Below are 24,149 nucleotides of genomic sequence, written 5' to 3'. Positions count from 1 at the left end.
ATTAAAGTAAAAGAACCCTTAGGAAGCAGTGATCATAGTACAATTGAATTCTTACTGAAATTTGAGAGGGAGAAGCCTACGTCACGTATACCAGTCTTGCAATAGAATAAAGGGAATTACAGAGGCATGAGAGAGGAACTTGCCCAGGTGAATTGGAGGAGGATACTGGTGGGATGACGGTGAACAGAGGTGGCTGAAGCATCTGGGAATAGTTCACAAGGAGCTGGATAGACATGTCCCACAGACGAAGTTCTCAAATGACAGGTGTAGGCATCCAAAGCTGACAAGGGAAGTTAAGGACACCGTAAGATCTGTTGAAATGGCATATAAGGAAGCAAAGGTGAGTGGGGTTGGATTATTGGGATGTTTTTAAAATCCAAATAAGAGCAAATTAAAAAGCCGTTTAAGGAGGGGTATTTTCAGGCAGAGTCGTAAACCTGTGGAATGCTTTGCCACAGACCACGGTGGAGGCCAATTCTGTGGGTATATTTAAGACGGAAATTGATCATTTCCTGATCGATTAGGCCATCAAAGGATATGGTGAGAAGGCAGGGTTATGGGGTTGAGTGGGATCCGGGATCAACCGTGATGGAATGGCAGAGCGGAGTCGATGGGCTGAACGGCCTAATTCTGCTCCTGTGTGTTATGGTCTGACCAAGATTCACCCTGACCCCCCCCTCTCCCAGTCAGCACCACCCCCACCTGTCCCATTTAACCTGTCCCAGTGCGGGTGGACTTTAGGACCCGGGGGAGCTCAGGACCCGCCGCCCGCGGCTGCTGCTGAATACGCGGTGTTTCTGTTCTGTTGCAAGATGCGGTGGATGAGTTCAAATGAACGGATCGATAATTGTCATCTCGTGTTTATTTCACTCTCCGGACATTTATATTTACAGGGACTTTACTCCTGACGCCGGTCCCGGGACCCGACCTGTTTACAGACCCGGAGCGGAACCAGAGTAGATTCTCAGCCACCGGTTTCCATCCCAAGTCATGAAGAAAGGATAACGTTTCCCCGTGAATTTATTCCCAGTGAAGGTGTGGAGATGGGACTTGGTCTCCGCGTTGTAAAATGAAACTGTCCCGGACTCGTAACTGAGATAAACTCCCATCCTCCCGGGGTTGGGACCGGCAGGGAGACGGGACTCAGGGGAGGTGAGAACCTTCATCACGTCATAAAACCACCCGATGACCCAGAATCCGGTCTCTGGACTCAGTCTGACCCCTCCCTTCCTCTCCACGGACTCTGCGGCGACTCCCAGACCCCAGCCCCGATTCCCCGCCACATCCACCTCCCAGTAATGTCTCCCCGATGTGAATCCCTCCGATGCCAGCCCACAAGCCCAGAATGTGAATCTCTTCCCGGTGTCAGGGAGATCCCTCCGGGTCCCGGTGAATCTCACACTCTTCCGATCCTCAGACACCTCGAGCCACGGATTCGCCGTTTCAGCATCCAGGGTGACAGAGACTGGGGGGGAGAAGCAGAGAATTAGAGAGTGTCCGGGGATCAGGGGGAGACTCGGGCAGCGCGGTCCCGGGGATCGGGGGGAGACACGTGCAATGCCGCTCCGGGACCGGTGGAAAGGCCACTGGACCTCAGGCGAGGTTGGGTGGCCGACACGAACCTTTCCTGTGATTTGACCCAGCGGAAGTGGATGGAAAACTATTGTTTTCTGCGGGACGGAGAGCAGAGATTTCCCGATCAAACAGACACAAATTGCTGGAGGAACCGAGCGGGTCAGGCAGCATATGTGGAGAGCGATTAACAGTCTACATTTCAGGTCGAGATCCACCCCCAAAATAGTAATGAATAAGGGAGATAGACAGCAGAAACAAGTGCGGCAAAGGGGTGGATTAAGATGGGAAGGGGGAGGGTGAATGGATTTAAACAGCCGTCACAGCGGTTCTTCGGCCCAACTTGTTCGTGCCGACCAATTGCTTTAATGAACTAGTCCCATTTGCCCATTATTCCTCTCCATCTTTCTTATCCATGTACCTGCCAAGATGAATATTAAAACATTGCAATTGTACCCATCTCTACAGTTGATCAATTGCCCGGTCTAAACAGAGATTACCCTCTTCCCTGTCCACTATACCATGTATTTTATTGTCACCCACAGACCCACCAACTACGTCAGCCACATTCTCACCCAAATCATTAATATGAATGACAAACAGCACCGTCCTCTCCAGGAACAGGCCTCCAGTCCTCTGGTTTAAGAGACACTTGGACAGACACTTCAATAGGCAAGGCACAGAAGGAGACTGACCTAATGCCGGCCAATGGAATGATGTAGATGGGTAAATAGGTCAGCACGAAGGTGATGGGTCGAAGGGCACATTTCGATGCTGTACGACGATGGCTCTGTGATTTTAAATGCACTGAATGTCTGTTAGCCCACTCCCGCCCATGCCGTGCAGAAAATCCCAAAGAGACAGTAACCCCTGAACCTTGACACATCACACAGAGGAAACATCCTCACTCTATTCTGCCTGTTGACTCCTGAAATAATTTTTTGTTTCCCTGAGATCTCCTCTCATTCTTCTGAACAGGGAACAGAGAACATAGAACAGTACAGCACAGGAACAGGCACTTCATTCAATGTTAACATTCATTTGTGAATGTGAAGTGAGGGAGTGTGAAGGTTCGAAACAGTAAAGAAGGTGATAATGGGAGCCGAGCAACTCACACACAAAATGCTGGTGAACGCAGCAGGCCAGGCAGCATCTACAGGAATAAGTACAGTCGACGTTTCAGGCCGAGATTCTTCGTCAGGACTAACTGAAAGAAGAGCTAGTAAGAGATTTGAAAGTGGCAGGGGGAGGGGAGATCCAAAATGATAGGAGAAGACAGGAAGGGAAGGGATGGAGCCAAGAGCTGGACAGTTGATTGGCAAAAGGGGATACAGAGATGAAGAAGGGAGAGGATCGTGGGACGGGAACCTTATCGAGAAAGGAAGGGGGAGGGGAGCACCAGAGGAAGATGGAGAGCAGGCAAGGTGTTATTGTGAGAGGGACAGAGAGAGAAGGGAAAAAAGGAAAAAAAAAAAAACAATAAATAATTAATTAAATAAAGAAAGCAGGGATGGGGTAAGGGGAGGAGGGGCATTAATTGAAGTTAGAGAAATGAATGTTCATGCCATTAGGTTGGAGGTTACCCAGATGGAATATAAGGTGTGGCTTCATCTTGACAGTAGAGGAGGCCATGGATAGACATATCAGAATGGGAATGGAACGTGGAATTAAAATGTGTGGCCATTGGGAGATCCTGCTTTCTCTGGCGGACAGACCGTAGGTGTTCAGTAAAATGGTCTCCCAGTCTGCGTCGGATCTCGCCAATATATAGTAGGCCACATCGGGAGCACCGGACGCAGTATATCACACCAGCAGACTCACAGGGGAAGTGTCGCCTCACCTGGAAGGACTGTCTGGGGCCCCGAATGGTGGTTAGGGAGGAAGTGTAAGGGCAGGTGTAGCACTTGTTCTACTTTACAAGGATAAGTACCGGGAGGGAGATGGATGGGAAGGGATAGGAGTGACGAATGGACAAGGGAGTCGCGTAGGGTGAGATCCCTGTGGAAAGCAGAAAGAGAGGGGGAGGTAAAGATGTGCTTAGTGGTTGGATCCCGTTGGAGGTGGCGGAAGTTACGGAGAATTATATGTTGGACCCGGAAGCTGATGGAGTGGTAGGTGAGGACAAGGGGAACCCTATCCCTAGTGGGGTGGCGGGAGGATGGGGTGAGAACAGATGTGCATGAAATGGGGGAGATGCATTTGAGGGCAGAGTTGATGGTGGAGGAAGGAAAACCCCTTTCTTTAAAAAAAGAGGATATCTCCTTTGTCCTGGAATGAAAAGCCTCATCCTGAGAGCAGATCTCTATCTCTGAAGACAGCTTATCTACTGATGTCCACTATAAGCCTACTGACTCTCACAGCTGCCTGGACTATTCCTCTTCCCACCCTGTCTCTTGCAGAAATACCATCTTCTTCTCGCAATTCCTCCATTTCCACGACATCTGCCCTCAGGATGAGGCTTTTCATTCCAGGACGAGGGAGATGTCCTCCTTTTTTAAAGAAAGGGGCTTTCCTTCCTCCACCATGAACTCTGCTCTCAAATGCATCTCCCCCATTTCATGCACATCTGCTCTCACTCCATCCTCCCACCACCCCACTAGGAATAAGGTTCCCCGGTCCTCACCTACCACCCCACCAGCCTCTGGGTCCAACATATAATTCTCCGTAACTTCGGCCAACTCCAACGGGATCCCACCACCAAGAACAACTTTCCTTCCCCCACCCCCCCAACACTTTCTGCTTTCCGCAGGTATCACTCCCTACGTGACTTCCTTGTCCATTCGTTGTTCTCCCATCCCTTCCCACCGATCATCCTTCCGGCACTTATCCTTGTAAGCGGAACAAGTGCTACACATGCCCTTACACTTCCTCCCTCACCACCATTCAGGGCCCCAAATAGTCCTTCCAGGTGAGGCGACACTTCACCTGTGAGTCTGGTGGTGTGATATACTGCGTCCGGTGCTCCCTGTGTGGCCTTCTGTACATTGATGAGACCCGACGCAGACTGGGAGACCATTTCACTGAACACCTACGCTCTGTCCACCAGAAAAAGCAGCATCTCCTAGTGGCCACACATTTTAATTCCACGTCCCTTTCCCATTCTGACATGTCCATCCACGGCCTCCTCTACTATAAAGATGAAGCCACACTCACGTTGGAGGAATAGCACCTTCTAATCCGTCTGGGTAGCCTCCAACCTGATGGCATGAATATTAATTTCTCTAACTTCCGTTAATGTCCCTGTCCCCCCTTGTCACCCGATCCCTTATCGATCTATCTATCTATCTATTTTATTTATCCTTTTTTTCCCTTCCCTCTCTGTCCCTGTCACAATAACTCCTTGCCTGCTCTCCATCTTCCTCTGGGGCTCCCCTCCCCCTTTCTTTCTCCCTAGGCCTCCCGCCCCATGATCCTCTCCCTTCTCCAGCTCTGTATCCCTTTTGCCAATGAACTTTCCAGCTCTTAGCTTCATCTCTACCCCTCCTGTCTTCTATCATTTGGTATCGCTCCCTCCCCCTCCCACTTTCAAATCTCTTACTATCTCTTCTTTCGGTTAGTCCTAACGAAGGGCCTCGGCCCGAAATGTTGACTGTACTTCTTCCTATAGATGCTTCCTGGCCTGCTGCATTACACCAGCATTTTGTATGTGTTGCTTGAATCTCCAGCATCTTCAGATTTCCTCGTGATAATGGAACCAGTAGGGGAAAGATGAACGGCAGATTGAACCAGACCCATGTTTGGGACTGGTGCAAAGCCTGTGGACGAACTGTGTGTGTAGACGTAATGAGAAGCTGGAGGGGGACAAAGATGGAGATGAGGATCCCTTTGTCCCCTTTCTCACAACCCCATTGCCCGCAGCCCCTCATTAGGACAGAGGATGAATTTGCAGTGACCCTGAAGCAACACAGGTTCTGATGAAGTGTTTCGTGCCCAACTGTCGACTGTTTACTCTTTTCCACAGATGCTTTCTGGACTGCTGAGTTCCTCCAGCATTTTGTGTGTGTTGCTCTGCTTTAAGTATACTTAATTAGTTAAGTAGCCTATGGCAGATTCACTATTCTGTGTTTAAAGGAATTCCTTCTCATCCTCTCATCGGAGAATGAGTCTTCTGTTCTCGACCCATCCACTAAAGGAAACATCCTCCCGACATCAGCTCCCTCTAGATAGATTTCAGAGAGATCAGGCCGAGACCCTTCATCAGGACCTGTGTTGCTTGCGTTACCAGCATCCGCAGACTTTCTCGTGTGTGATTATTAAAGCAGGAGTTGATAGGTAAACTTGTTGATTAGTCAGGGCATCAAAGGTTATGGGGAGGAGGTGGGAGAATAGGGTTGAGAGGGATTCTTCTCCACTCCTGTGAGTACAGTCCCAGAACCATCAATCACTCCTCATATATCAACTTTTTCATTCTGGAATCATTCTTGTGAACCTCCTGGACCCTCTCCAATGCCAGCACATCTTTTCCAATATAAGAGACCCAAAACTGCTCACAATATTCCAGTGTGGTCTGACTAATGCCTTATAAAACCTCAGAATTACATCCTTGCTCTTGTATTCTAATCCTCTCGAAATGAATGTTCACATTGAGTTTGCCAATCTTACCACTGACCAAAACTGCAAGTTAACCTTTAGGGAATCCTGCACAAGGACACACAAGTTTGTGCATCTGATTTTTAAAATTTCCCCCTGTTTACAAAATCATCTATGCCTTTATTCCTTCTACCAAAGTGAATGCATGACTTGTCTTAGAACCATAGAACATTACAGCACAGAAACAGGCCTTTTGGCCCTTCTTGGCTGTGCCAAAACATTTTTCTGCCTAGTTCCACTGACCTGCACCTGGGCCATGCCCCTCCATATCCCTCTCGTGCCCAAGATTTTCTTAAGTGTTAAAAGTCAGCCCGCATTTACCACTTCATCTGGCAGCTCATTCCACACTTTCCGCACTCTGTGTGAAGAAGCCCCCCTAACGTTCCTTTTAAACTTTTCCCCCCTCACCCTTAACCCATGTCCTCTGATTTTTTTCTCCCCTTGCCTCAGTGGAAAAAGCCTGTTTGCATTCACTCTATCTATACCCATCATAATTTTATATACCTCTATCAAATCTCCCCTCATTCTTCTACGCTCCAGGGATTAAAGTCCTAACCTATTCAACCTTTCTCTGTAACTCAGTTTCTCAAGTCCCAGCAACATCCTTGTACACCTTCTCTGCACTCTTTCAATCTTAATAATATCCTTCCTGTAATTTGGTGACCAAAACTGTACACAATACTCCAAATACGACCTCACCAATGCCTTATACAACCTCACCATAACAATCCAACTCTTGTACTCAATACTTTGATATATAAAGGCCAATGTACCAAAAGCTCTATTTAAGGCCCTATCTACCAGGGACACCACTTTCAGGGAATTTTGTATCTGTATTCCCATATCCCTCTCTTCTACTGCACTCCTCAGTCCCATACCATTTACCCGGTATGTTCTGCCGTGGTTTGTCCTTCCAAAGTCCAATGCCTCACACTTGTCTGTATTAAATTCCATCTACCATTTTTCAGCCCATTTTTCCAGCTGGTCCAAATTCCTCTGCAAGCTTTGAAAACCTTCCTCACTGTCCACTACACCTCTAAGCTTTGCATCATCAGCAAATTTGCTGATCAAATTTACCACACAATTATCTGGATCATTGATATGGATGACAAATAACAATGGACCCAGCACTGATCCATATAACCATATAACAATTACAGCACAGAAACAGGCCATCTCAGCACTTCTAGTCCAAGCCAAACGCTTACTCTCACCTAGTCCCACTGACCTGCACTCAGCCCATAACCCTCCAGTCCTTTCCTGTCCATATAGCTATCCAATTTTACTTTAAATGACAATATCAAACCTGCCTCTTCCACTTCTGCTGGAAGCTTATTCCACACAGCTACCAAGCTACCACACTCTGAGTAAAGAAGTTCCCCCTCATGTTACCCCTAAACCTTTACCCCCTAACTCTCAACTCATGTCCTCTTGTTTGAATCTCCCCTACTCTCAATGGAAAAAGCCGATCTACGTCAATTTTATCTATCCCACTCATCATTTTAAATACCTCTATTAAGAACCCCCTCAACCTTCTAAGCTCCAAAGAATAAAGACCCAACTTGTTCAACCTTTCTCTGTAACTTAGGTGCTGAAACCCAGGTAACATTCTAGTAAATCTTCTCTGCACTGCCTCTATTTTGTTGACACCTGTCCTATAATTCCATGACCAGAACTGTACACAATACTCCAAATTTTGCCTCATCAACACCTTGTACAATTTTAACATTACATCCCAACTCCTATACTCAATGCTCTGATTTATGAAAGCCAGTATAACAAAAGCTTTCTTCACCAGCGTATCCACATGAGATTCCTCCTTCAGGGAACTATGCACCATTATTCCTAGATCCCTCTGTTCTCCTGCATTCTTCAATCCCTACCATTTACCATGTGTCTTATTTTGATTATTCCCACCAAAATGTAGCACATCACATATATATCAGCATTAAACTCCATCTGCCATCTTTCAGCCCACTCTTCTAACTGGTTCAAATCTCTCTGCACGCTTTGAAAACCTACTTCATTATCCACAACACCACCTATCTTAGTATCATCTGCATACTTACTAATCCAATTTACCACCCCATCATCCAGATCATTAATATATATGACAAACAACATTGGACCCAGTACAGATCCCTGAGACACACCACTTGTCACTGGCCTCCAATCTGACAAACAGTTACCCACCACTACTCTCTGGCATGTCCCATCCAGCCACTGCTGAATCCATTTTACTACTTTAATATTAATACCTAACGATTGAACCTTCCTAACTAACCTTCCATGTGGAACCTTGTCAAAGGCCTTACTGAAGTCCTTATAGACAACATCCACCGCTTTATCCTCATCAAATTTCTTGGTAACCTCTTCAAGAAATTCAATAAGATTTGTCAAACATGACCTTCCACACACAAATCCATGTTGACTGTTCCTAATCAGACACTGTCTATCCAGATAATTATATATACCATCTCTAAGAATACTTTCCATCAATTTACCCACCACTGACGTCAAATTCACAGGCCGATAATTGCTAGGTTTAATCTTAGAACCCTTTTTAAACAGTGAAACAATGTGAGCAATATGCCAATCCTCTGGCACCATCCCTGTTTCTAATGACATTTGAAATATTTCTGTCAGAGCCCCTTCTATTTCTACCCTTACTTCCCTCAAGGTCCTAGGGATTATCCTATCAGGACTCCGTAACCCTTGATGTCATGTTAATCTAGAACCTAACAAGCTGAACGTTAAACATGACGAACAACCTGGCCTCCACAGCTGCCTGTGGTATCAAGTTCTGCAAATTCACCACCCTCGGGCTGAAGGAATTCCTCTGCATCTCTGTTTTTAAATGGACACCCCTCTATCTTGAGGATCTGCCTTCTTGTCCTACACTCCCCCACCACGGGAAACATCCTTTCCACATCTACTCTGTCTTGGCCTTTCAACATTTGACAGGTTTCAATGAGATCCCCCTTCGTCTTTCTAAATTCCAGTCAGTACAGCACAGAGCATTCCAACGTTCCACGTATGATAACCCTTTCATTCCCGGAATCACCCATGTGAACTTCCTCTGGACCCTCTACGATGCCACCACATCTTTTCTCAGATGAGGGGCCCAAAACTGTTCACAATACTCAAGGTGAGGCCTCATCCGTGCCTTATAAAGCCTCAGCATCACATCCCTGATTTTGTATTCTAAACCCCTTGAACTGAATGCTAACATTTCCTTTGCCTTCCTCGCCACTGACTCTACCTGCAAGCTAACCTTTCGGGTGTTCTGTAGAAGGACTCCCAAGTCCATTTGCATCTCATATTTTTGGATTTTCTCCCCATATAAAATAAACTGCATATTATGTCCACTACCAAACTGCATGACAATGCATTTTCCAACATTGTATATCATTTGCCACTTGCCCATTCTCCTCATCCAAGTCCTTGTGCAGCCTACCAGTCTGGTCAACACTACCGGCTCCTGCATCAATCTTCATATCATCTGCAAACTTAGCGACAAAGCCACCTATACCATCAGCTAAATCATTGAGGTCCATATAGCATAAAAAGAAGCAGTCCTAATACTGACCCCTGTGGAACACTACTCGTCACTGGCAGCCAACCAAAAAAGTGTCCTTGTATTCTCATTCGCTGCTTCCTACCAATCAGGTGATGTTTCAACCATGCCAATAACTTTTCTGTAATACCGTGGCTTCTTAACTTGGTAAGCAGCCTCATGTGTGCCACCTTGTCAAAGGCCTTCCGAGATTCCAAATATACAACGTCCACTACATCCCCTTTATCTAAACTACTTGTAATCTCCTCAAAGAATTCCAACAGGTTGTCAGGCAAGATATTCCCTTAAGGAAGCCATGCTGACTTATCCTATCTTGTCCAGTGTCACCACGTATTCCATAACCTCTTCCTTAACAATTGACACTAATGTCTTCCCAACCACAGAGGTGAGGCTAACTGGTCTATAATTTCCTTTTTGCTGCCTTCGTCCTACGTTAAAGAGTTGAGTGACATTTGCAATTTTCCAATCCTCTGGAACCATGCCACGGTCGAATAATTTTTGAAAGATCATTGCTTTTGCCTCCGTAATGTCTACGGTTACCTCTTTCAGAACACGAGGGCGCAGTTCATCTGGTCCGGGTGACTTATGTACCTTTAGGCCTTTCAACTTTTTGAGCACCTTCTCCTTTCTAACAGTAACTGCACTCACTTCTCTTCCCTCGCACTCTTCAGCACCTGGCACAGTGCCAGTGTCTTCCACAGTGAAGACTGATGCAAAATTCTCATATAGTTCATCTGCCATCTCTTTGTGCCCCGTTATTATGTATCTGGCCTCATTTTCTAGTGGTCCTATATCCACTCTCATCTCTATTTTATTTTTTTACAATACTTAAAAAACAATTTGATTTTGTTTGCTAGCTTGTTTTATAAAGACAGGTTTGTTAGAAGGGCCCGAAGGATCGTTGGAGACCCAAGTCACCCCAACCACAAACTGTACCAGTTGCTACCATCCTGAAAACGGTACCGCAGCATAAAAGCCAGAACCAACAGGCTCCTGGACAGCTTCTTCCACCAGGCCATCAGACTGATTAACTCATGCTGAGACAACTGTATTGCTATGTTATATTGACTAGCATGTTGTACATATTATTTGTCGTATGTTACTATAAATTTCACATTGCACATTTCGACAGAGATGTCACGTAAAGATTTTTACTCCTCGTGAATTTGAAGGGTGTAAGATAAAGTCAATTTAGTTCAATGTCTTATTTCATTTTTCCCTTCCCAATCATTCTTTCAGTTCCTCGCTCTCTGCAGGTATTAAAAATCTTTACTACTCTCTGTCTTCCTACTATTTTTTGCTTTGTTCTATGCCATTCTTTTGCTTGTCTTCCTATTTTGGCATTTGAGTATTTATTTATCTATGGAATACATCTATCCATCACATTCCTCATTTTCAAAGAAACTGACACCATTCCTGCTCTGCTGTCATTCCTGCCAGCATCTCCTTCCAATTTACTTTGTCCAACTCCTCTCTCATACCTCTGTAATTTCTTCTACTCCTGTAAAATACTGCAACGTCAGACTTTACTTTCTCCTTATCAAATTTCAAGTTGAACTCAGACGTGTTGTGAGCACTGCCTCCCAAAGTTGTTTTTTTTTTCCCCTTGAGCTCTCTTAGCACCTCCGGTTCAATACATAACCTCCAATCCAGCAGAGTTGTTCCCCTAGTAGGTTCAACGACAAACTGCTCAAACTGCTCGAAAAGCCATCAGAAAGCATTGAACAAATTCAGTCTCCAGAGATTCATTACAAACCGGGTTTTCCCAATTGATCTGCATGTTGAAATATCCCATGACTAACAAAACATTGTCCCTTTCATCAGCCTTTTCTATTTCCAGTTGTGATCTGTGGCCCACTTCCCAGCTACTGTTGGGAGGCCTGTATATGACTGCTATCAGGATACTTTTATCTTTCAAAGTTGCTGGTGAACGCAGCAGGCCAGGCAGCATCTCTAGGAAGAGGTACAGTCAACGTTTCGGGCAGAGACCCTTCGTCACGACTAACTGAAAGAAGAGCTTGTAAGAGATATGAAAGTGGGACGGGAAGGGGGAGATCCGAAATGATAGGAGAAGACAGGAGGGGGAGGGATGGAGCCAAGAGCTGGAAAGTTGATTGGCAAAAGGGATATGAAAAGATCATGGGACCGGAGGCCCAGGGAGAAAGAAACGGGGAGGGGTGAAGCCCAGAGGATGGGCAAGATGATGGCATGAACATTGACTTCTCTAACTTGCGTTAATGCCCCTCCTCCCCCTCGTACCCATCCGTTATTTATTACATATATATATTCTTTTTCCTCTCTCTCCTTTTTCTCCCTCTGGCCCTCTCACTATACTCCTTACCCATCCTCTGGGCTTCACCCCTCCACCTTTTTTTGCCCTGGGCTTCCCATCCCATGATCCTTTCATCTCCATTTTGCCAATTAACCTTCCAGCTCTTGGCTCCATCCCTCCCCCTCCTGTCTTCTATCATTTTGGATCTCCCCCTCCCCCTCCCACTTTCATATCTCTTACTCGCTCTTCTTTCAGTTAGTCCTGACGAAGGGTCTCGGCCCGAAACGTCAACTGTACCTCTTCCTAGAGATGCTGCCTGGCCTGCTGCGTTCACCAGCAACTTCTCTGTGTGTTGCTTCAAATTCCAGCATCTGCAGATTTCCTCGTGTGTACTTCTATCTTTGCTGTTTCTTAACTAAACCCATAGGGATTTTTCCGATCCCACATCTCATGTTTCTACTGATTTACCAGCAGAGCCATTCAATCCTGTCTGCCGACCATCCTATACCACCGATACATTGTGCAAACCCGGAGATTCATCTCCCAACTACAACCATCCTTCAGCCACAACATCACACCTGACAATCTGTAAAAGAGCAACAAGATCATCCACCTTATTTCTTATACTCCATGCATTGAGATGTAACACTAATGCACTGATACTCACCCTGATGGCTGCAATTTTGTCCTCGTATCTGTCCACCCTATCTGACAATCTGACTGCACACTATCTTTGCTCTTTTATCATCAGTTCTATCCCGTCACTCCAGTTCCCAACACCCCAAATGTGTTAAGCCCTCCCCAACAGCTCTATCAAACCTCTCTGTGAAAATATTTTCCTCCCTCTGGTCCAGGTGCAACCCATCCCTTTTCAGCCGGTGATACGTCCATCACAGGAGATCCCAATGATGCAAGAACCCGAAGCACTGCCTCCTGCACCAGCTTCTGCGCTGGACTTTACTCTGCCGAATTACCCCATTTCCACCCTCACCAGTACGTGCACAGGCAGCAATCCAGAAATTACAACCCTGGACGTACTGCTCTGAGCTTCGTGCCAAGCTCTCCAAACTCTATTTTCAGCACCTCTTTGCTTTTACTTCCTTTGTAATTGGTCCCAAAATGTACCAACATATCTGTTTGTTTCCCTCCCTCTCTGAAATACTGTGGACACGATCCGAGTTGTCCCTGACCCTGGCACCTGGGAGGCAACATAACAGTCCACAGATAGTCTTGTCTGTTCTTCCGTCTATTGAATCCCCTATCACCACCACTCCTATCTTCTCCCTTTAACAACAGTGAGAGTTGCCAATCCAGATGAGGGAGAGACCTGCGTCAATCAGAGTCTGCACTCACAGCGCATGAAGGACTTGTGTATTTTTCTGATAATCCCAGTGACCACACTGAAACCCGCTTTTGTTCCCTGCAATATCATCAAGTCAGTATTAATTTCCCAGCTCCTGTGGTTGGATTCAAATGCTTGGCTTGGTGTGTTAGTGCAGTGTGCCTTGGATCAGGCCACAGTGGTTCATCTGCCAGTCCCGTGTATTGGTTGTATTGTGACCCTGTGCTGGTGTGTTCAAGGGTCTGAATTCTGCAGCTGACCATGTGACAGTCGGTGGGGTTGATGTGAAATAAACTTCAGTTCCCCTTCAGTCCATTATTACAGCCAAATTTGGCTTCAGATTAGAACTTAATTATGTGTGTCTCAGAAACAAGGAGAAATTAACCTTCGTAAGTTTTACCTCGATTAATGCAATCAAGTGTTTCTGTCAGCACGGTGTTCAGCAAATAGGGGTGATAGAATTTTTCAACAAGTAGTTTTCCATCTGTCACTGACAATTCCTGGACACCGTCATTAATCCTGTAAATATTAAACTTCTGGTGAAACCTGGAATTCTGAACTATTTTACAAATCCATATAGGGTTTTGTTAAAGAGCATGTCCTACCTTTTGTTCCGACGAGCTTCCTCCTGAAATAGATAAAACACAACTCTGATGAGACTTGAACTTACTGTCTACATCCTGAATTTCATCCAAATCATTACAAGATGTTGGAAATTCCCACTCCCGCAGTCACTTGCACACACAAACAATAAAGAAGCACGAGGTAAATTACAGGGAACATTTCTGAAAGTTAGAGCATTGCTAAGAGGATGAAACTTATGGGAAAGACAGGACAGGCTGTGCATTTTCATCTGGATACAAAGTCAGGGTGATCAGGTGGGAGAATTTAAGATCAGTGATGGATTTGATTGTGTGCTGGTGGAGAAGGTACCACTGTTTATGGGGAGACGAAATGTCGGTTGGATTTTTAATAAATTTGTGAAGAGGATGTGGAACTCACTGCCACAGAACTGGTTGAAGAGGAACAGCAGAGATTGAATTCAATGGGGAAGCTGAAGAAACACGTGAGGGACTATGTAGTTCGTGGCACTGCAGCTGGGAGAAGTGAGCAAGTGGGAGGAGGATTGTGAAGCAGGGAAATTGATAGGAGAAAATGGACCAATTGTCCTCTTTATGATGGAGAATGGGATATAATCCCGTGTGAAACTTATCTGAAAATGCAAAGAAACAGTAAAAGTTTTCGTAATCTGACGGAAACCATACAGAGAGGGTAGATTGATGTGTGTGCTACATTCTTGCTCTTACTAATTGACAGAGAGACCCTCACAACCACCGCACCAGACAAACTCACAGCGTGTGACTGGAACTGGGTGTTAATGGGAGTTTTAGAGGGTATTTAAATTGTTAATTAAGTGCAGAATCAGCACTTCAGAGAAGATTGTATTCTGTCCTGGTATGTACAGAAGCTGTGGAAGTCCAGTTTTGGGACAAAAACAACCCTGAATTGTTGCAGCAGTTGTCTGGTAAAGACAGTTTGCTGCCATTTGTAAACGTTGTGTGTAGAAGCAACGCATCTGTTTTCTGTCTGCGTTGTATTCTGTGTTGCGTAGTAATGAAGGCAACTAGTCACGTGAGTGGGGCGTGGATATAGCAAAGCGAAAAAGTTATGTATTCACAAGATCACAAGGCAAAGGAGCAGAAGTAGGCCATTCAGCCCATCGAGTCTGCTCCGCCACTCCACCATGAGCTAAACTATTCTCCCATCTAGTTCCAATTTCCGGCTTTTTCCCCATATCCCTTGATACCCTGACTAATTAGATACCTATCAATCTCCTCCTTAAACACCCTCAATGATCGGGCCTCCACAGCTGTATGTGACAACGAATTCCATAAATCCACGACCCTCTGGCAAAAAAAAAATTCTCCTCATCTCTGTTTTAAATGGGTACCCTTTAATTCTAAGACTGTGGCCTCTTGTCCTGCACTCATCCATCAAGAGAAACAACCTTTCCACATCTATTTGGTCCAACCCTTTCAACATTCAAAATGTCTCTATGAGATCCCCTCTCATTCTTCTATTATCTAATGAATACCGTCCAAGAGCCGACAAACACTCCTCATATGTTAGCCCCTGCATTCCAGGAATCATCCTCGTACATCTTCTCTGAACTCTCTCCAAAATCAGTACATCTCTTCTAAGATAGGGGGCCCAAAACTGCACACAGTATTCTAAATTACCAAGGTAATTAAAGCTAGTCTTATGTTCAATCTCTTGGTTACCGATGTACAATTGGCTGTTGGGAGTATACTGCTGTTTTGATATTACCATACATTTGATTTTTTTACAATTGATGGTTAGACCAAAATCTACACTTGTTTGTATTACTTTCTCTAGGAGGATTTATAGGTCTTCTGCAGCACTTACTATTAGGGTGGGATTGTTTCCTTACAGTATATTGTTGATGTAACACCTCCAATTTTTATCCCATCTAGGTCTTCTATTTCTCTGAGAATCATTTCACTATAAATATTAAATAATTCCTGTGAGGCAACTCATCCCTGTCGAACTCCTCTTTGAATTTTAGTCCAACTGCTTATACTATCATCAATTTTTACAGCCGCTGTTTGATTGCAATATAAATTTAGAAGCAGTTATTGGTCCCTTCTGTCAATGTTTAGTTTAGTGAGAATTTGAAATAAGTTTTCTTGTTTCACTTTGTCAAATGCTTTATTCAATAAAACATAAAAAGACATTATTTTGATATTCAATTGCCCTTTCTGAAAGCATTTATAGTATGAAAATTGTGTTCCTCGTTCCTCTATCCTCAATAAACCCATATTGCAGTTTTGAAGTTTCTGGCCTTAACTTGTTTTTAATTCGACTCAGAACAATTATCAACAAAATCTTTAATATGTGAATCATAATACTGATTGTTCTATAATTTTCACAGTCAATATTTCCAGGAATTTTTGGCAGAGTTATAAATACTGATTTCAAGAGATCATCAGGCAATACACCAGAGCATATGCCATTAAACAGTTCAAAAAGGAAATCTATGCTCAGATCTTTTAGGGCTTGTATCATTTCCACTGAAATGTCATCAAGTCCACTGGCTTTACCAGGTTTCCTGCTTTTCATTGCTTTAGTTATTTCTTCTTTGGTAATAGGTGGGCCAGAATTAGGATGTTTAATATCTGGGGGTTCCCCTCTATTATCTTCAAAAAGCTGCTGTATATACTGAATCCACCTCTCACATACTTTATCTGGATCTGTTAGTACGGATCCGTCTGCTGATCTTATGCATCCTGTAGAGGAGATTTTCTTAATTCCAGTAATTTCTTTAGTTTTCTTGACTGCTTCATTGCAGCTTAATTTATGATGAATTACACCTTGAGTTTCATTGCCTCTGGGTTGTATGTTGCTGACAAAGAATCGAACACTTATCTTCAATATTTTGAAACGTATGTCATATCATTTGTTGACCGTTTCATTGCAGCTTAATTTACAATTAATTATGCTTAACTTTCATCATCTCAAGGTTGTATGTTGCTGATAAAGGATCGAATATATATCTTCGACATTTTGGAATTTCATTATTGTAGTGATTGGCAGGCGCGTCATACAAGTATAACAATCTGTGCGAGATGGCCAGCCGTGGCAAATGATTTGTTAGAATTGGCCGCTATGGGATCCAGTGACGTCATCGTCCACAATGGCAGCTTAAATCAATAGCTCCTCCGGAAAAATGCATATTTTGCCCCGTTAATCCATCAAATATAAGATCTTTTGAAAATATCTGAATTGATAAGGAGAGCAAGAATGGGGAAAAAGAATGGAGATTTAAAAAAAAGCGTCACTGTGGAGCCTATGGAAGAGAGAGGTACCACGAGCAGCTCTCCTACACGTGCGTGTGGTGGCAAAGCTGACGCTGGGCCTCGTTCAGGCGATGCGGCAAATATGAGAAAGTTTCTGGAAGAGATAAGGGAAGTCCATAAACATATGAAACAGCAACTAAATGATATAAAGTCAGAGCTCGCCAATGTCACTCAGAAAATAGTGATGGCAAAGACATGAATTAAGATGGTAAAAGATCGCGTACAAAACGTGCGATGGATACTAAGCAAGACGATAAAAATATTAAATCAACAGGAAAGTAAATTGTTTGACCAGGAGGGAAGAATATCAGGAAAAATATCAAGATTTATAATGTTCCCAAAGGAGCGGAGGGATTGTCGATGATGGAGTTTGTAGAAAAGTTGCTGAGGGAAGCGCTGGAGATTCCGCCGACTATGGCAATTGAAATTGAGAGGGCGCATTGTGCGCTGCTCCCGCGGCCTTGAAGTAAGCCGCCTTCAATAGTACTTAGATTCCTTCGATTCAAGAGCAAGGCGGAGATTCTACGAAGATTCTAAGAAGAGGAGATTTTCGAACGGGAAATTAATGTACTTTGATCAAGATTATCCCCCGGTGGTCCTACAGAAGCAGAAGGAATATTCCGAAGCAAAATGAATATTAAAGCAAGAAAAGATTAAATTCCAAACCCCGTACCCTGCTAAACTGAGGGTGTTTTACGAAGGAGGGATACAACTACATCAGACGGTGGAAGAGGAAACTACAGACATGAAGAACAGAGGGCTGCCTGCTAGCATGGTCAAACCAAGGGAAAGGCTGGCTGAGCAGTTATCCCGATCTGCTTGGGAAATAGTAAGAGAACCAAGAAAGCAGGGGACAGGAGAAGGACAAGAGAACAATATTAGGAAGAGACTGTGAGTTCTCCGAAGACAGCCCTCACCTCCTCCAAAAGAGCCATATGGTTCAGCTAACTTTGAAAGTGCTGATAAACTAAATGGAAGCAAAAATAGACGGTGATATACCCATCTCAAGATATATGTATTATAATGTGAATTTTATATTACTCAATTTTTTTTTATTCATTCATTTACTCATTTTCCCCACCTAAATGACAATATATACGTGGGATGATTACACAGGGAAATTATTTCTGTGTAACGAAAATAGATGTTTTTACTTACTTTTATAGGTACTGCAGCGGGGGCCTCAAATCACAGGTAGGAGGGCCTATCCCCCACGGCTAGACATTTCTTCTAGCTCAACCCAGGGTCATCTAGACCCCAGCCTGGGAATCACACCTTCATTACCTTTTTTTTTATTATTCCCGTTTCTTGGATCTTATTTGTTCAAGGAGTAGATCGATTAAGTTATATTCTGAAACTTTCAATGATATACTAACAGATACATACACATGGCTATGGACAAAGTAAAATTCATTTCTTTTAATGTCAATGGGCTGTTAAATCTAATCAAACGCAGCAAAATTCTATCAAAAAATGAAAAAAAAAGAAGCCCATGTAATATATTTACAGGAAACTCACTTAAGTGATAATCAGCATGGGAATTTAAAGAGAATGGGCTTTGCTAATTTGTTTTTCTCTGCATATAAATCAGAAAAGGAGTTTATATTCTCATCTCAAGCGAGCTAAATTGTCAAAAAGTATTCGAAATGGGAGATAAGGAGGGCAGATATATTCTGGTAAGGGGGGACATAGATGGAAATCCACTTACTTTATTGAATATATACACAACCCCTGGAAGTGATTTTAGTTTCTTCCAGAAAGTTACTAATATTATGGTAACGGAAACAGAACGTCTCTTGATATGTGGGGGAGACTTAAACTTACAATTGCAACCATAGTTAGACTCTTTCAATACATCACTAATGAAACAAAGTCCTTACATAAGAAAGTTAATACTCTTGTTGAGGATGTTGGTCTAATTGATATATGGAGGGATCTTTTCCCTGACAGAAGGGGAAAATACAAGAAAAGACTATTTCATAACAATTGGAAAAGAAAAAGATAAAATAATCACCTATGGAATTGGGACAATAGATGTAAGTGACTATGTATCTATATATTTAACTGTTGATTTTGACCTACAACCTAAAAGAACTTTTTGGAAACTAAATTCAAGTTTACTCAATGATCCCGATTTTAAGGAACAAATTAAAAAAGAAATTGGTCTTTACTCAGAATTCAATGACAATGGAAAGGTTTCACCTCCCATTCTATCAGATACTCTGAAGGCTGTCTTAAGAGGGAAAATTATAGCAATATCTTCATATAAGAAAAAAGAAAGGAATAAAACTTTAGAGGAATTACAAAATAAGCTGAAGGAACTAGAAAAAAAACACGAATTGAGTTTGGCACAGGATACAGTAGAGGAAATTTTTAAAATTAGGAATGAAATTATTAGTTTGGCTACACAAGAAATTAGAAAAAAAATGTTTCTGAAACAGAGACACTATGAAAGTCGATCTTAATCTATGATAATACTGGCGTGAAAACTGAAAAAAAGATAGCAGAAAATATAATTCATAGAATTAGGGATCCAAGAACACAAGTGATAAAAAATAAGCTAAGTGAAATTCAAGAAGCTTTTGAAATGTTTCACAAAATGCTATATTTTAAAGTTCCAGGGGGAAGCATAACCCAAATTGACACCTTCCTGAATTCTTTAGAGTTGCCCACTTTAAGCAAAGAACAAAATAGAACGACAACTGCTGACATAATTGAAGCTGAACTAAAAAATGCAATTGGTAGGCTTAAATTAAGAAAGTCACCAGGATCAGATAGATATACCTCAAAGTGGTATAAGGAATTTAGAAATGAGTTAATTCGTGTCTTACTCCCCACACTGAACAGGACTCTAAGGAAGCCGCAAATGCCACCCAGCTGGAAGGAGGCGATAATCTCCGCTATACCGAAAGAAGGCAAGGATAAAATGGAATGTGGGTCATTTAGACCAATATCTGTTTTTGATGTAGATTTACCTCCATCATGGCCAAACAATTAGAAGCGTTTCTACCCACACTGATACATAATGATCAGAGAGGTTTTATACAACAACGCCAAACACAAGACAATATTTGAGGGACACTTCACATTATGGATCACATAAAAAAAATGAAATTGAAGCAATCATGATAAATGTGGACGCTGCAAAGGCATTTGATTCAGTTAACTGGAATTTTCTTCACAGAGTTTTACATAGATTTGGTCTACGTGACACAATCATTAAAACTATACAGGTACAACATGACAACCCTACTGCTAGGATTAAAATCAATGGATATTTATCTAATAGATTTACCCTAGAAAGGGGCACGAGATAGGGTTGTGCATGGTCACCACTACTCTTCGCATTATATCTGGAACCATTAGCTCAATACATCAGACAAAATGAAGATATCACGGGAATTACTATTAAAGGGACAGAGCAGAAATTGGCCTGTTACGCGGATGACATTTTGATCTATTTAGGGGAACCAACATACTCTTTACCTAAATTGATGCAATCCATTGAACAATATGGCCAATTATTAGGATACAAGATCAACACAGATAAAACCCAACTACTTTCATATAACTACAGCCCACCAAGAGAAATTGAAAGTACATATCCTTGAGCATGGCAAACAGAGTCTGTCAAATATTTGGGCATAATTATGCCAAAAGATTTGGCAAAATTATCAGAATGCAACTATCAGCCTATATATTACAAAATTAAGGAAGATATGACAAGATGGATCCTAATTCCTTTAATTGGTCTCAGAATTAAAATGAATATACTGAGGTATCAATGGAAGTGTACCAGTTCACAGAAATGGAGGGAGTTTGGGTGGAAAAACTTGATACAATATTGTATTACACCCTCTCAGAAATCTCATTATGCTAGTAACCTCCCTGTTTGCTGGAGAAATTGTGGAAATCAAAATGTAAACCATTATCATATTTTCTGGGAATGCCCTGTTATCAAAGACTATTGGAGTGGGATACACAATGTCCTACAAGACATCTTTAAATGTGAAGTACCCTTAGATAGTAAGACCATATATTTTGGGTATATACCTCAAGAATGGTTGAAAAGAGATAAATATTTAATGAATATACTGCTAGTGGCTGCTAAAAAAGACCCTTACCAGGAAATGGTTATCACAGGAGAGCCCTACTTTAAATGTATGGATGGAAATTACAATGGACATTTACAAAAAGGAGAAGATAACAGCATCTGTTAATCATAAGTTGGAACAATTCAATTCATACTGGGGAAAATGGTTTAACTACATAACACCTCATAGGCCTTATTTTATTCTCACAAGTCAATGAATATGCTGTAAAAAGAAAATCATTCCCTACTCTGTACATAGTTTTCTCCGTTTGATTGTTCTTTCTTTCCTCTTCTTTCTATAAGTGTATACCTCAGATAAATATAATGTGGAGATTTGTAACAACTATATGTACAGTATCTGAAATATATGATATATATGTACAGTATCTGAAATACATCTTATGGAAATATTTGTTTGATGATCAACTTCAATAAAAAAATAAATTACAAAAAAAAAGAATTGACCACTCCACTGTGTTTATTTCAAATATACCACCGTTCATTTAGTGCTCTTTGATGGAAACAAATTAAAATATAATCCCTCACCTTGAGAAATATCACACCGTTTTTTTGATCCATCTGTTCATTTAACTTTGAAATTTCCCTCTGAATAAACCTTATATTCTCTTGAATCTCTCGAAGGTTTTTCTTCATTGGATTCAGAATCCTCGCCTCTTCTTTCCTGAGATCCCTAAGTAAGCTCTGTTCTTTCTCAGTGATAATCTGGCGCAGTTCAGCAAACTGGGATGTGATGTGGGTCTGAACACTATGTGACTGAACCTGTCGAATGAAAGGTGAAGATTAATTTACTGTATTGCTGTGTTGTATTTGCTTATGACATTAAGGTGACAATTCGGTCCATTGAAGACCATGCTAGTTCTGAGAGCATTCCCGTCAACCCCATTCCCTCACGTTTTCCTGAAACCTATTATCCCTCAATGACCCAGTAACTCCCACCTGATTCACATACACCCTCCCCCACCTTCACAGGGTTAATTGTAATTAAACATTCATCCAGCATGTCCTTGGGATGTGTCTGAAACTGTCGGGGTCACAGGAAGAGCATGAAAACTCCACACAGACAGCATCAGAGGTCAGGATCAACCCAGGTCACTGGAGCTGCGATAATCGGCTATTCTGCATTAATGCGAGCAAAACTAAACAGTAATATCAGAACTTCCGCTCAGGAATCCTCACCCGAACTCTGGAAATCTTCTCTTTCTGTTGCTGCTCCTTTTCCTGGAAGTCTGATTTCTTTTTTGTGAGAGAGTCTAAGGAAGATTTTAGCTGATCCTGGAAGTCAGAGTGCAAAGGAAATTGAGACAACAACAACAACAAGAACAACAATAGAAACAAGTGATCAAACACGATTATCGCACAAAATGCTGGAGGAACTCAGTGAGTCAGGCAGCATCTACGCAGGGAAAATAAACAGTCGGTGTTTCAGGATGAGACCCTTCATTCGGACTGGGAAGGAATGGGGCTGAAGCCAGAATAAAAAGGTTGGGGATGAGAACCAGCTGACAGGTGACGGGTGAGACAATGTGAGGGGGGACGTGGGGGAGGGTGATGAAGTGAGAAGCTGAGAGGGGACAGGTGGAAAAGACAAAGAGCTGAAGAAGAAGGAATCTAATGCGAGAGGACAATCGACCATGGAGGAAACAGGGGAATTGGGGGCTGTTTGGGGCCCTGAATGGTGACGAGGTTGGAGGTGTGGGAGTCAGGTGTAGCAGTTGTCCCGCTTGCACTTATCAGTGCCGGGAGGGGGATCAGTGGGGAGCAGCGAGTGGATAAGGGAATTACGTAGAGAGCGATCCCTATAGAGAGCCGAGAGTTGTAGTGGTGGAGGGTGGGAGTGGGAGTGAGAGGGAAAGATGTGCTTCATGGTAGAATCAGACTGGAGATGGCGAAAGGTGGGGGAATGATGTGTTGTTTATGGAGGCTAGTTGGACAGGACAAGGGAGGATGGGGTGAATATCAAATTCGGATTACTTTTACCTTGTAGAGTGCAACAGCTTCTTTAATCGGCATGAAGCGGTGCTCCCTGTGAACCTGCGTAACTGCACAGATCAGACAGGTCAATGTCTTGTCCGTTTCACAAAACAGCTTCAGTTCTTCCTCATGTTCCTCGCAGTGAAGTTTACTTTCCTTCCCTTTCCGATTCAGGTTTATATTTCGAGCTTTTTCAGCCAGATTTGCTAAAGCCCGATTTACCCTGAGGGTGCCGTCAGCAAACACCTCTCTACATTCCGGGCAGGAGTTTCTCTCCTCACTTTCCCAACACCGGGTGATACAAGAGCGACAGAAGTTGTGTCCACACTCCGCTGATACCGGATCGGTGAAGAAATCCAGGCAGATGGGACAAATTGCCTCCTCGCTCAAACTCTGGACCGGACCTTTCGAAGACATGTTAACTCCCGGCACTTCCTGGTTCAGAATGATTGCACTTTCGGGGAGCTGCTGATCGCCTGCAGTACCGCGATTGACCACTACACGCGCTGCAGACTCAGGGAACGAACATTATGCTGCTGGGTATGTTCTGTGGGAATTGTGGCCTTTTCCATGTCAGTGTGGAATGAGAAACACATTAAACAGGTCAGAACACAAATGACACCGGTCATGGACTGCCCAAGTTCGGCTGCCATAGGAGGAAGGTTTGGCATGGCGCTAACAACCCCATCCCTTAAAAATCCAGTGTGACAGATACATCAACTGAACCTCGACAGGCCTCATACCTGGGATTGGAAGGACCTTCCCCTGGAAGACGATTGAAGTCATGAGGTGAAAGGAAAAGCCACAGGGCTGATCACCCTTCGCCCCGGACA

At 43.2% G+C, this 24,149-nt stretch overlaps 1 protein-coding gene across 1 annotated transcript; it reads right to left on the bottom strand.

Annotated features, from left to right (window-relative positions):
- Positions 1 to 932: 932 nt before the first annotated feature.
- Positions 933 to 24,102, bottom strand: LOC140185483 (zinc-binding protein A33-like). The gene is made up of 6 exons (XM_072238817.1): positions 24,060 to 24,102; positions 23,323 to 23,822; positions 21,871 to 22,104; positions 13,959 to 13,981; positions 13,754 to 13,872; positions 933 to 1,465 (listed from the first exon to the last, which is right to left on the bottom strand). Exons 1-6 carry the CDS (start codon positions 24,100 to 24,102, stop codon positions 933 to 935), a joined length of 1,452 nt encoding a protein of 483 aa, XP_072094918.1.
- Between the last annotated feature and the right edge of the window lie 47 nt (positions 24,103 to 24,149).

Source organism: Mobula birostris, chromosome 20, assembly GCF_030028105.1.
Source record: "Mobula birostris isolate sMobBir1 chromosome 20, sMobBir1.hap1, whole genome shotgun sequence".
NCBI lineage: Eukaryota > Metazoa > Chordata > Chondrichthyes > Myliobatiformes > Myliobatidae > Mobula > Mobula birostris.
The sequence above is the reverse complement of the archived record's forward strand: the minus strand, read 5'-3'. Positions and strand labels throughout refer to the sequence as shown.

Excerpts from the sequence above, each read along its gene's own strand:
- LOC140185483 (XM_072238817.1), bottom strand. The coding sequence starts at position 24,102 with ATGACTTCAATCGTCTTCCAGGGGAAGGTCCTTCCAATCCCAG. Across the intron at positions 13,982-21,870 it reads ACGGTGTGATATTTCTCAAG|GAGGAAGCTCGTCGGAACAA; the intron begins GTGAGGGATTAT and ends TATCTATTTCAG. Across the intron at positions 1,466-13,753 it reads ACTTGATTGCATTAATCGAG|TCTCTGTCACCCTGGATGCT; the intron begins GTAAAACTTACG and ends TCTCCCCCCCAG.